This window comes from Crotalus tigris, unplaced genomic scaffold (assembly GCF_016545835.1).
Source record: "Crotalus tigris isolate CLP2741 ecotype Arizona unplaced genomic scaffold, ASM1654583v1 scf7180000020823.416525, whole genome shotgun sequence".
In the NCBI taxonomy this organism is placed as follows: Eukaryota; Metazoa; Chordata; class Lepidosauria; order Squamata; family Viperidae; genus Crotalus; species Crotalus tigris.
Genome location: NW_024098200.1, coordinates 297122 through 311449, shown reverse-complemented (window position 1 = coordinate 311449; position 14328 = coordinate 297122). Strand labels below are relative to the sequence as shown.

The 14328-nt window shown below is 42.7% G+C and overlaps 1 protein-coding gene across 5 annotated transcripts in view; it reads right to left on the bottom strand.

The window, feature by feature from the left end:
• Nucleotides 1–4911: 4911 nt before the first annotated feature.
• Nucleotides 4912–14328, bottom strand: part of TRIM37 (tripartite motif containing 37) — a 71049-nt gene continuing 61632 nt past the window's right edge. For all 5 annotated transcript variants that reach the window (XM_039368549.1, XM_039368552.1, XM_039368548.1 and 2 more), the window contains 2 exons: nucleotides 8767–8910; nucleotides 4912–6379 (listed from right to left, as the gene is read on the bottom strand). In XM_039368549.1, the coding sequence (XP_039224483.1) occupies nucleotides 6291–6379; nucleotides 8767–8910 (233 nt within the window). In that variant the 3' untranslated portion in view covers nucleotides 4912–6290. The remainder of the gene's footprint in view (nucleotides 6380–8766; nucleotides 8911–14328) is intronic.

The following is a 14328-nucleotide window of genomic DNA, read 5'->3' as shown; positions in this document are numbered from 1 at the left end:
CTAAGCAAACTGTTGTAAGTCAAGGACTATCTGTACTTTATCACTTTTTTCCTTTTTTTTTTTTTCTGGTCATCAGGTTTTTGACACCTTGCTAGGCGACTGGTGGTACTCGGATGTTGCCATATCCTAAAAGTGGTACAATGGGTGAAAAGGTTGAAAAGCCCTGGACTATAGTACTCAGACAGCATCTAACCCTCCCCTGCTTCCAAATCAATACATTTTCAAATTAGAACCCTTATAGATTCATAAAGTAGCCCTGTCTTTTATTTGTCCTGTGTTTACAGTACTCCACTGTTGTATATTTTTGAAGAACAGTTAAGCCAGAAAAAAACAGCTATGCAGTGTAAGATCAATGCGACAACTGAAAATTAGTAGTTCAAGTGGCCCTTTTTCTTGCCTAGGATCTTGAGATTAATTAAGGATCCGACAACTGAACATCTTTCCAAGAATCAGCTTGTTCGGCTCCAGAGCTAAATGAACCACAAAAACAATGCCGCCAGCAGTGGTTCTCATGCCTGTTGACAAGGCCTGATTTCTCTTTATAATATAACTTCTAAGTAGGACTAAATATGTAGCCACCAGTATTAACACATCGAAGTATTGCGCAAATGTCAAAAATCTGGTTTGACGGAATAAAACATTTTGTCTAACAATCCCTACTTTGGGAAAGAAAGAAAAAGAAAAAAGATTAATGACATTCATCGTTATTACTAAAATGTTAGACCTGTGCATTCTTGAGAATGTCAAGTATATTGCAGAGCTATTGAAAGCTAATTGTGTTGTCCTAAAACTAACAAAGTAGCTCAGTTTAGTAGAAGTGACAAAACACTTTGGGATCGGCTGAAAATTTTATTCCAGTAACTTAATGACTTTCGTAGGAATTGTGTATTAGCCATATTTTATTTATTAAAGCTGTTTGCAAAAGACAAGGACTATGTTCAACCTCTACCAGTACCTTAATAAAACAACAAATCCTAACTCTCCTGTCTATATTTTTTTAATAACACAAAATCTTGAGTTTCTCTCGTTTCGTAGGCAGTTAAAACTGCCGCCTGATTTTCTACTTCTAACTGCAGAGATTTCAAAGTTTCAGGTTGCAAAAACGGCAGCGAGCCCAGAGATCCAAAGGTACTTTTTCAAAGGCAAATGGACTTTATTTTTCCTTGAACACGTAGTAGTAGTAGTAGTAGTAGTAGTAGTAGTAGTAGTAGTAGTAGTAGTAGTAATAATATGATCTGTTACTACAGATCAACTCCAACAAGTCGCTGCTCAACACTGTATATATAGCCAAGATATTGTTATGGAGTTTGGCTTGGACAAATGTGCCACACTTACTATCAGACAAAGAAAAGTAGTGAAAACTGAAGGAATCAAGATGCCCCACGAAAATAACATTAAGAGTCTGGATGAGGAAGATTACTACAAATACTTGGGTATCCTTCAAGCTGACAACATCAAGCACACTGAAGTCAAGAAAAAGATTAGAGGTGACTACATCAAGAGAGTGAAGAAGATCTTAAAATCCAAACTCCATGGAGGAAATACCATAAAGGCAATCAACACCTGGGCAATCCCAGTCATTAGGTACACAGCTGGAATAGTGGACTGGACTCAAGCAGAACTAAAAGCAATGGATAGGCAGACCAGAAAAATAATGATAATGAATCATGCCCTTCATCCACGCAGTGACATTGACAGACTTTATCTACCAAGGCACATAGATGGGCGTGGAATGCTACAAGTACATCAGATGGTTGAAGAAGAAAAAATGGCTTTGGAAGAATATCTGAAGAACAATGATGAAGATGCACTGAAATTAGTATATCAGGAAGGATTACTGACTACTGGAGAGACCAAACTGGCCTACAAGAAAGACCAAATGAAGAACAGAATAGAGGCATGGGAAGAAAAAGCACTACATGGCCAATACATTAAAAAAATAGCTGGGAAAGCAGATAATAACAATACCTGGCAATGGCTAAGAGCAGGAAAATTGAAGAAAGAGACCGAGGGACTAATTCTGGCTGCACAAGACCAAGCCTTAAGGACAAATGCATACAAAGTCAAAATTGAGAAGACAGCAACAGACAGTAAGTGCCGCCTATGCAAAGAAGCTGAATAAACAGTGGACCACTTGGTAAGCTGTTGCAAGAAGATTGCACAGACTGACTACAAGCAGCGGCATGACAAAGTAGCAACAATGGTGCATTGGAAGATCTGCAAAAATATCATTTGCCTGTAAGCAAAAACTGGTGGGATCATAAAATAGAGAAAGTCATAGAAAATGATAAAATTAAACTGCTCTGGGACTACAGAATTCAAACAGACAAGCACCTGCAACATAACACCCCAGACTTAACAATTGTCGATAAGAAAGACAAAAAAGTCTGGATAGTGGATGTGGCAGTGCCTGGAGATAGCAGAATAGAAGAGAAAGAACTGGAGCAGATAACAAAATACAAAGACCTACAAATAGAAATAGAAAGACTGTGGCAAAAGCAAGCAAGGGTAGTACCAATAGTCATAGGCTCCTTGGGTGCAATCCCAAAACAACTGGAGCACCACTTGAACACCATATGGCATTGACAAATTTGCCATTAGTCAATTGCAAAAGGAGGCCTTACTAGGAACTGCTTCCATCCTGCGACGATACCTGTAATACCATCAAACATCCACATCTGCTTATCCCAGGTCCTGGGTAAGGATAGGTAGACAAAATGCCAAATCCAGTTTGAACATCTGGCTGACTGTGCGATGATCGATAATAATAATAATAAATCTAGTCCAACCCTCTGCTCAGGCCAGAAACCCTATACCAATTTTGTACAAATGGCTGTCCAGTCTCTTCTTAAAAACTTCCAGTGTTGGAGCATTCACCGCTTCTGGAGGCAGGTTGTTCCACTGTTAATTGTTCTCACTGTCAGGAAATTTCTCCTTAGTTCTAGGTTGCTTCTCTTTTTGATGAGTTTCCATCCGTTGCTTCTTGTCCTGCCTTCAGGCGCTTTGGAGAACAGCTTGACTCCCTCTTCTTTGGGGCAGCCCCTGAGATATTGGAACTCTGCTATCCTGTCCCCCCTCGTCCTTCTCTTCATCAAACGAGACATACCCAATTCCAGCAACCGTTCCTTATATGTTTTAGCCTCCAGTCCCCTAATCATTTTTGTTGCTCTTCTTTGTACTCTTTCTAGAGTCTCAGCATCTTTTTTACATTGTGGTGATCAAAACTGGATGCTGTATTCCAAGCGTGGCCTTACCAAGGCCTTGTAAAGTGGTATTAATACTTCACGTGATCTTGATTCTATCCCTCTGTCAATGCAGCCCAGCACTGTGTTGGCTTTTTTGGCAGCTGCAGCACATGGCTGGCTCATATTTAAGTGATTGTCTACTAGGACTCCGAGGTCCCCTCTCACAGTTACTACTATTGAGCAAAGTACCCCCCATACTATACCTGTACATTTGACATTTCGTTACACATCCAAGAAGCTTTTTCAGTTCTGACTGAAGAACTGAAAAACTTCTTCGATGAGAAGCAAAATGACTTCAAAGAAAAATAAAGTCAAGTTGTCTTTTGCAAAAGCACCTTTGGGACAACCATGACCTGGATGACTGAAAATCTCCACAGACATTTGGCCACAGAAAAAGCAAAATTTAGAAAAGGGGGGGGGGAAATCCCCTCTATCCCAGGGAACACATTTATTTGATTTATATCTTGTTATTTACTCTAGGTTAGAGGAAAAGTATGTAGTGATTTCTTCCCAATTTCTGCTTCTCAAGAACTTTCCAAGAACAATGTGCTGTGTGTTGGTTTAAAATTATTCTGCATTTCAGAGCTGAGGATAAACTAGATGCCAATACTCAATCACAGTCCAATATTTAACCATCACTCGAGACAGACTTTCAGCGAAATTAAAATGACGTCAGTTGGTAGGAGACAAAGAATATAAGTGGAAAATGGGGAAGAGATCCAAAGTTTAAAAGCCTACAGACAGTGTCTGAATAAATCATTTTCTGGTTGTCCTACCTTAAAATATCACCGGGAATGAAAGTGACAGCTGCCTATAAAAATCAATGGATATAACGGTGGTTAGATGCTGATGTGCCCATTTCAAAACTTATCATGTAACAGCAAAACAAGTCTTGCTTTTTCTTAAGTAGTCCTTTTTAAGTCTGTCTTAACTAAAAAAAAAAATTATTATACAAATCAGTTTGAGGGTAAAAAGGGGGGATTTCTTAGAATGCTGAGTCTAAAGACTAAATCTTAATTTTAATAATGACAGTTCCCAAAGGAAATAAAAACTGGACTAGTTACCCCTGCTCTTCGATTCAAATTCATTTTTCAAAACCAAAAAAAAAAAGGGGGGGGGCTGGAATATTTGCTAAATTTCTGAAGAAGATGGCTTATTTACCCTGCTCAATGCTTTTAGTTCAGAGCAAGCACGGGATTGGGGATGCTCATTTGAGAGCGATGAGGGATTGAAACATTTCAAAGTGACAGCTCTGGACCACGCCATTCCAAAACAAAGCTTCTAGAAGTTTGTTTACTTACCCCAACACCAGCCTATTTGTAATGCCATGACCATTCTCTACTGCAGTTACATAATTGTCACTAAGCATAAAATACAACTGGTACCTCAGTACACATCGTTAATTGGTTCTGGGAGATGCAATGAGTACCGATTTTTCCCCCCTAAGGAATAAGGGGAAGTGAGTCAGACAGCTGACAGCGACAAGTACTAGCTTGTGCGCTGAACACCGAACAAATGATGAGTACCGGGACAAAACGTTTGCGTCAAAGACCCATAAAAACCAATCACAAAGAGCTCTAGAGGTGCTTTGCAAAGGCTGTGAATGCTGAAGCTAGTAACGGTTTCTTGCAGGCCTTCTTAAGCACGTCAACGGCACGCAAACGCAGTCAATTCCACATTCATTTTATTAATTAAAAGAGTGCAAACCATTTTTCACCTGAATTTTTACAGTTTTTAAACATTCCATTTACAAATGGGTATTTCCGTTTAAGGTATAATGCTCAGGAGAAGATAAATACACCAGGATACACTAAGTAATATGCATGTAGTTATAAACATGCTTTTAAGGGATCAGCCAAATTAAGCTTAAAATCAGAACATCTTCAGTAGCTCAAATGCAATGCAGAAAAGGCTATTTTCAACTGGCCAGTATTGGACTAATTCAGAGAGAGAGAGAGAAACTCCTCTTTGAAAATATTTAAATAGCTTAAGACAACAATGCATACCGTTAAAATAAATTGCAGCAGGAAAACATCCATTCTTCGTCCCCATAAACTTTGCCACATCACTGAGAAATACAAACTAACGTAAAAGTACTTTTGGGAGGTAGGTCAGGTGCAGGCTTCTGTTAAATGGGAGTGAAAAACCAGTACAGCTAGAATTTTCAGAGACAGGAAAAATCTGTGTTAAGGCATTTCCATAAAATGTGGGGCAGTGCCGTTCCCGGGAAAACGAGCTACCAAATGCTAATCAAACTTCAAGACAGCTCGCATCATTAAAAGCTCTTATCTGAGACCAAACAGAATAAACAAATTGGCATAATTTCTTATCAGAAAGCAGTCTAGGTCAATAAAATCAACGAAGAATAAAGACAGATGAAAGAAGAAATCAGTAGTCTTTAAAATGGATTGGCACATTCGAGTTTTGTGCTTTTTGTTATCTTGGGAGGGTGCTCTAAAATTAGACGGAGTCACAGACTATGTGGGGAGGGCGTTTTTTTTCTTTCTCAGCAAAATGGAAGTTTTAAGCATCCACTAGACTTAAGAAGGAGTCCACTTTTGTTCCTTAAAAGGTCCCCAAATGGAAATAGGGACTCCAAACTGGGATTCATTGACTGGAGGGGGCCTCTAAGGGCTACAAAAGTGAGGGTGGTGTGGTTTAAAAGAACTCAGCATCAGAGTTACCCACAAAAAAAAAAGGTGAAAGCTAAAAAAGCACGAGTGGACCTTTCCACGTTCGGAGACAGATCTGAAGAACAAACGATTCAGTAGGATCTCACCATTCTTCTTAGAAGGGAGGATAGCAGGACCCATACACCAGAGGTCTCAAAGGTACACTGAAGTTGTCCTACTTGCTCCAGACGTCATCTTCGGACGCAACTGGCTTTCAGATATGAGGACGAGCAACAGAAACACACAAGACCTCCAGATGTTACGAAGTCACTCCGGGAGCAAATTGCTGGTATCACCTAGGTAGGTCTCCTTTGCAAAGTGTTCGGTTTCAAAGCGCCAATCTGCATAAAACTTTAGCTGGAAGAACCCAGCATTACCTCACGCTGTCCTTCCCGATGTCAAAGGGCAGATCTTCAGGGCCTAACGGGTCACCCTCAGGGAAGAGTGCGCACAATTCTGAGGCTGAAAACACACAAAAAGTTTATGGTGAAGACTCCTGATTGGATGTGACAGAAGCATTCAGCGCTCACAAAAGAAAAGCCAGGTGACCCTGGTTTTTAATCATCCACCTTTCATGGCTAGCTCATCCTGGTTAAGAATCCCTTTCTCTACTAGGCTGAACACTAGTGGGAGTGGAGGGAGGGCAAGCCTGGAACTTGCAGATTCATATGTCAATGACTTTTTCCTTACTTAATTAAAAGAACTTTTAATTAAGGTTCTTGTCCCGATTCTGAGCAATGGGATATGTTCTAATTGATTTGTCTCCAAGTAAGATGACAACAGCTGAGATTACTGCCACAGCATTATTTTCTAAATAAGTTGGTTCTGCAAGAAAAGGACTGCCCAACGTAGGAAACTTTTAAAAGTTGAAAACGGAGAGAAATCAGCTTTAGGTCATTTATTAGCAGAAAAGTTTGATAGAAGGTAAACAAAATGCATCCAAAACAAAGAGACAAAGCTAAGGAGAAACATTTGCAGTCTAGTTGCAGCAAACTTAGAAATAAATGTCCAGGTCACATTTTGGATCTGGAAACAGATGGGGGAACTATTTCATCATTGTGGATGAAACAAAATTGGACATAAAATACCAAAAATATTGAGGCAGAATCAAACATAAGCCATTGGGTTGCCTTCTCATGCTTGCTACTTCAACGGGTAGAGAGCAACATCTGTACAGGTGTGATGCTCAGGAATCAGCTACCTGCAGTACACCAGGATGTCCAAGACCTCCATTTCCCTACTTGTACAGGTAGCTCTCGACTTACGACAGTTCATTTAGTGACCGTTCAAAGTTGCAACGGCACTTAAATAAACAAATAACTTATGACACTTATGACCATTGCAGCATCCCCATGGTCATGTGAACAAAACTCAAGGCACCTGGCAACCGACTCATATTTATGACGGTCGCAGCATCCCGGGATCATGTGATTGCCTTTGGCAACCTTCTGACAAGCAAAGTCAATGGAGAAGCCAGATCCACTTTAGGACTGTGTTACTCATTTAACAGTCGCAGCAACTCACTTAACAACTGCAACAAGAAAGGTCATAAAACGGGGCAAAACAACAAGAGTCTCACTTAGCAGCAGAAATTTTGGGTTCAATTGTGACTGTAAGTTGAGCATTACCTACACAGATATTCGGAGTTGGGAAAAATGTCAGGTGAGAGGCACCATTGAGGTCACATATGCAATACTGCCATTCCTTCAGAGAGAAAAAAATAATGAGATGCTAACTCATCAGTTTACCTGATTGGTACTGTATGATGCCAAGGCCAGTTGGAAGTGCCCTAGCCAACAGAAGAGACAATGACAATGGTGGCGAACCTAGGGCATGCGTGCCAGAGGGGGCACTCGGAGCCCTCTCTGTAGGCATGTGCACTGTCGCCCCAGCCCTGCCTCCCCCTGGAGGAGAGTCGCCCCCGGGCGCGGTCCACACAGAGCAGCGCAACCAAGAACATAGCAGCCAGGCAGGGGGGACAAGTCTCCATCCTTGCTCCCCATCGCATGCAGATGATGCGGGGTGTGGGTGGAGGGCATGACCGCCATAGTGCTGCGGCGGGCTGTGGAGGCAGTGGGTGGCCCTGCGGGCAGGCAGGGCAGGGACAGGGGGCAGGGCAGGGGCAGTTTTGGGGCACTCGGTCTCTAAAAAGCTCGCCATCACTGTCTTACGACATTTTAGAGGCACAAAGAGGCCAGCGTCTCACAGTTCGGAACAACGTAAGACAGTGGTTCTCAACCTTTTTAATGCCATGACCCCCAACCGGTTGTAAGTCGAGGACTACTCAACCGGTTGTAAGTCGAGGACTACTCAACTGGTGCAGCACCGTTTGCAGAATGGGACTTTTGGCGGGCTCAGCAGGGCAGAGACAGTCTGGACAATTCCTATTGGCTTTTGAAAGCCAATAGAATTAGACTCTATTCAAGAGAGTCTATTCTATTGACTTTCAAAAGCCAATAGAATAAAAGGGAGTAGCATAGCTAAGGAAAAGGGGGAAAAAAATGGCAGACTGTGCTGTTTGGCGACCCCCGTGAAATGGTCGTTCGCCCCCAAACGGGGTCCCGACCCACAGATTGAGAACCACTGACGTAAGAGTATGGGCTTAGAAAAGAGAATTACGCTACCGAAGTTGGGAAGAGCGTATTCGCATAGAGAACGAATGCGAGAAAGTGCTACAAGCAGAAAAATGAGCAAAAAAAGAAGAAGAAAAAAAACCACCTAGCAAAACAGAAGCAAAGGTAGGCTAACAAAAAGCAAAGGCCACGTTTAAAGTCAACGTATTTTCCAGGCAGGGGCCGTCACGGTTCCGACAGACGAAACGGTGGCCTCTGCAGAAAGCAGCTCCTTACCATCACTTGAAGGCTGCGTCTGGAAGGCCTGGTTGTAGCCCTCTGGCGTGGCACAGGCAGTCTCGGGCTCTTCCTGTTCGTCGTTTTCGGTGTCGCACTCGATGTCGCTGTCGCTGCTCATGCCTGGCAAGAGGTGAAGTGCAGCTGCCACCCAGAAAAAAGTAAAAACGACTGCTCAGCATTCATACAATACCTTTAAACAAAAGAGGCTAAAGCAGGGGTCTTCCAACTTGGCCTTTGGATGACTTGTGGACTTCAACTCCCAGAATTCCTCAGCCAGGCACGCGTGCCTGGCTGAGGAATTCTGGGAGTTGAAGTCCACAAGTCATCCAAGGGCCAAGTTGGAAGACCCCTGGGCTAAAGCAGTGGTTCTTAACCTGGGCGATATTGCCCTCCAGGGGGCGATTTTGTTTTTCAGGGGGGCAAAGGAACGAAAAGGGGGCGATATGGGGTCGATGGAGCGAGAAGTTTTGGGGACACTTTTGAGATTTTTTCATACAGTGAATGGCTGTATATCTGTCGTACAAAAACATCAGATCGCTCGCTATTAGTGGATTGAATTGTGTTTTCAAATGTTCCTCCAGCTAGCTTCAGTACAGAACGCCGTACATATGTGAATACGCCTCGCTTATCTTCATGCGCGTTGCGCAGCAGCCCCTACCCATAGAGTGGCGCGCCATTGGCCAGAATAGGGGAGATATGGTGAAAAAGACTGGAAATAAATTATTTGCATCGATATGTCCTGATGACAGTTTTAACGAAAACAAAACAAGTGTTTTCATAAATTGAAGAATTATTTCCCATGTTGTGATTGAGAGGTTATGTTGGGGGAGGGGGGCGATGACAACTTCCTCATTGGCTCAAGGGGGCGATTCGTTCAAAAAGGTTAAGAACCACTGGGCTAAAGGATCTCCTTACTTCTGTTGGATCAATGGAAAGGCTTCCTAGTAGGTAGACAAACACATGCAGGGAGTCCTCAACTTAAACAGTTTTTCATTTAGTGACCATTCGAAATCACAACGGCATTGAAAAAAGCGACACGATCGTTTTTCACATGACCCCCCCGCAGCATCCCCATGGTCACACGATCAGAATTCAGACCCTTGGCAACTGGCTGGTATTTTTATGACGGTTGCCGGGTCCCGGGGTCACGTGATCCCCCATTTGCAACCTTCCCACAAGCAAAGTCAATGAGGGAGCCAGATTGACTTTACAACCGTGTCACTAACTGAACCACCGCAGAGATTCGCTTAACTATTGTGGCAAGACAGAGCGTAAAATGGGGCAAAACTCACTTAACAACTGTCTTACTTAGCAGTAGAATTTGGGGGGGGGGGCTGAATTGTGGTTGTAAGTCAAGGACTACTTGTAACTGCAATGGAGTGCGTTAGGATCCTTCTAACACTAGCAATAGTGCTTAACTTATATACCATTTCTCAGTGCTTTACAGCCCTCTCTAAGTGGTTTAGAGTCAGCCTATTTGGTCCCAACTATCTGGGTCCTCATTTTACCGACCTCAGAAGGACGGATGGCTGAGTCAACCCTTAGCCGGTCAGGATGAACTCCTGGCAGTGGGCAGAGTCAGCCTGCAACACTGCATTTTAACCATTGCGTGACCATGGTAAGTAAGTAAGTAAGTAAGTAAGTAAGTAAGGAATAGCACTTATATACCGCTTCACAGTGCTCTACAGCCCTCTCTAAGCAGTTTACAGAGCCAGCCTATTTGCCCCCAACATCTGGGTCCTCATTTTACCGACCTCAGAAGGACGGAAGGCTGAGTCCACCTTGAGCTGGTCAGGATCGAACTCCTGGCGGCGAGCAGTGAATTAGCCAGCAATATTGCACCCCTGCTCTTCCCAAAACCCCGTTTCTCCCTCCTTGAAACTCCAGGAAAGAGCCAACTAAATTTGCTGCCACCAGCAGTTCGTTCCAGAGAAATGAATCCCCTCCCATCAGTAGCTGGGAGGTTTCTTTCCCGGAATGAGAACCGCTGGTCCCTTATGGATGTAAACATTTGTCATAGGCAGTACGCTCGGATTCACGACAGGAGATCGATAAAAGAAAAAGAATTAACACAGACAGGTAGTCCTTGACTTACAACAGTTCATTTAGTGACTGTCTGAAGTTACAACGGCACTGAACAAAGTGATTTATGACCATTTTTCACTCTTAAGACTGCTGCAGCATCTCCACGGTCACGTAATCAAAGTTCAAATGCTTGGCAATTGGTTCATATTTATGACGGTCACAGTGTCTCCCCGGGGTCATGTGATCCCTTTTGTGACTTTCTGATAAGCAAAATGAGCAGCTCCCTCAGCTCTTCCACACATGTTCCCCCTCCACCCCAGTGCAAGTTCCTACAGCCACGATCTCAATCCATAAAACAAAAGAAGAATTTATATCACAGTTTTACTAGTCTTAAAAGGGGGAGGGGGGGAGAGAAGAGAAACCCACCCTCTTGATTGGCTGATTAGCATTTGATTTTCCTAGGTTTTTGCCTTTGTCTATTCCCTGGGATTAACTATCATGTCCATTTCCAATCTCTTCCTCTTGAAATGGAGTTCCCCATACTGACTACAACAATGAATAAAAAAAATTCATTTGTTGTTGCCTCTTGAAGCTTGTTACCTAGACAGAACATGATCTAATCCAGCAAATCGTTGGATGCTTTAAATTCATTTTTTAACAGAAACTGTATATAACAACAACAACAATACTAATAATACTAATACTAATAATAATAATAAAAAGTTGGAAGGGACCTTGGAGGTCATCGAGTCCAACCCCTTGCTCAGGCAGGAAACCTATACCATTTTAGACAAATGGCTGTCCAGTCTCTTCTTAAAAACCTCCACTGATGGAGTGCCCACAACTTCTGGTGGCAAGCTGTTCCACTGGTTAATTGTCTTCACTGTTAGGAGGTTTCTCCTTAGTTCTAGGTTGCTTCTCTCCTTGATGAGTTTCCATCCATTGCTTCTTGTCCTGCCTTCAAGCGCTTTGGAGAATAGCCCCTAAGATATTGGAATGCTGCTATCATGCCCCCCCTTGTCCTTCTCTTCATTAAGCTAGACAGACCCAATTCCAGCAACCGTTCCTTATATGCTTTAGCCTCCAGTCCCCTAATCATCTTTGTTGCTCTTCTCTGTGCTCTTTCTAGAGTCTCGACATCTTTTTTACATCGTGGTGATGTAAGCTCATCATCGTTCTTCTACAGGATTCAGTGCATCTTCTGAATAATGTTCCAGCCAGAACTATGAAACTGATTCAATGTATTTCCAAAACTGCTGATCAAATCATGATAATATTATCTTTCATATTTTCCCCATCATCATCACACTTGGTATCCCAGATAAACTCAGACCTTAAGATATCTCCTGATCAAGGTTTTACATTATGACAACCTTATTATCTTTTACTAGCTACATTTTGAACTTCACACTGGTTTTTAATTTGGATATTTTTCTCCAAATATATAATACATGAAATCAGGAACGAAATATGTGAAAAATGTCTTTGGAGAATTTTTTTTAAGTCTTAAAAGAGGAAGAAGGCTCCAGTTCTTATTTCTCCTTTTAAGACTGTTTTACTAATGATCTATGCAATTATCCATAATCTATTTTAGGAGGACAGAAATAATATTAATAAATATTTAAAAGTTCCCTCTCCACTGATTTTAAAAAATAATCAGTAGATACAGGTAATTCTACTCCATTTAAGCAGAGGGAACTTGAAAGGGAAATCTAGTCTTTAGGTTTAATCCCACCTTATTTCCAGATAGTGTTTGTATCAGCTGCAAAGCTATGAGAAAATCTTAAATGGAAATTATAAGCATAACAACAGGGACTCCCTGTCCAAGCATGAGTGATGCTCTATGCATATTGCTACCCATGTTACGACTTTCTAGCACATTACTTACAATCGAGTTCTCTACGCACTTAAAACGTTGAAATCCACTGACTTCAACAAAACTTAGAAGTCTCCATATTTAGAACTGGCTGTCAGCCATATGCTGTGTCCACACTGAAAATCAACTTAATCTGTTTTTTTCCCCTCTTATTTCTGTTAATCCATCTAATGATACTCCTTGCTTCTGCTATTTAAGGTGCTTTACACAGCTGGTAGCTAACATCCAGCACTTTGTGTCATTATCAGCAGCCTATCAGTGAAGTACTGTTTGATAAAAGCTCCAAGTAAATTGCTCCTTATTTAGCTGCCAAGGAAGAACTAAGGTGTCTGGAACCAGGTTTGCACCAAGCAGCTTCTCCAAAGACAAATCCTACCCAAAAAAAACCCAGTAGTTATTATCATTTGTTACTGCTTTACCAATAGGCTAAAGGGTGTTTACTGTATGAAATAATCCACTAAAATGGACTTTGATTTGTACCTAAAGCCAATTTGAATAGTGCGGCTGAGGTTTCCCCAGCTCAGAGCACAATTCCTTTGACCTTGTGTAAGAAAACTGCCAACCTTCTCATCTCCATGGCTACAAAATGGCAAATCAAACAGGGTCTCTTACTTCAAATTCCCCTCTCTGAAAAGGAGCAAGCAGCAAAGGGCTTCCTGGGGTTTTTCTACAATGTAACTGTAAAAAAAGACATCCTTTTTCTTCCTTTTCCAGCAGTCAAGCTGCAATTGCTAACAAGGATGCTCAAAGCACGGTAACTAAGAAGGAACAAGGCGCCTGAGGTCAGACGCACCTCCTGCAACACCTTCATGAGGTCCTTTCTGACAGGTAATAATGGATGCCGGGGTCTTAGTCCAACTTTCACACAGCAATTCATCCCCTAATGTGAGTCCAATGAGTGAGGAGGTGGAAGGAAGTTTTAGGAGTATAAACGGGAGAGGAAGCGACTTACACACCAATAGCTAATTCTGTGATCCCAAAAGAGCATCTATTGCAGACATGTCAAACCCAAGTCCGGGGGCCGGATGTGGCCCACGAAGTGGTTTCATGTGGCCCGCGAAGCCATCCTGGAAACAGTGAGGGAATGGCCCCCGCTGCCTTGGTTCTGGCCCAGGCCAGCCGGGAGCCAATGTACAATTTTGTGGTGGCCATCTATGCTGAAATGCATTCAGTCTTAGCTCCACAAGGCTGTCTAGAAACAGTGAGGAACCAGCCCCTGCCACGTCGGCCCCGCCCCCTGGGTTCATGCTGGGGAGGTGTCACCCTTTGTGAGGAATGAAGAAATGGACCATGCCTTGGCGCTTGCCCCGGTCCCACCCCCTTCTGCCAGAGACCCTCAGATCTGTCCCATTCCTGCCCAGGCCCCCACAGGCCCCCTTGACGCAAACGATGTAGAGTTGGCCATGCCCACCCAGCAGGCCACACCCACCCAGGCCACAGCTTCCCCCCCTCCTGAGGGCAACCACAATGCTGATGTGGCCCTCAATGAAATTGAGTTTGACACCCCTGCTCTATATGGTCTTTGTAAAGAATTAACACAAGCCCCAGCTTCCAGGAACACTAGGCTCACTTTAAACCATGTTTTAAAGATGCCACTAAACATTTTAGCAAACCCACCATCACTAGGAAATACTCGTCAATTACAGTACAGGCAGTCC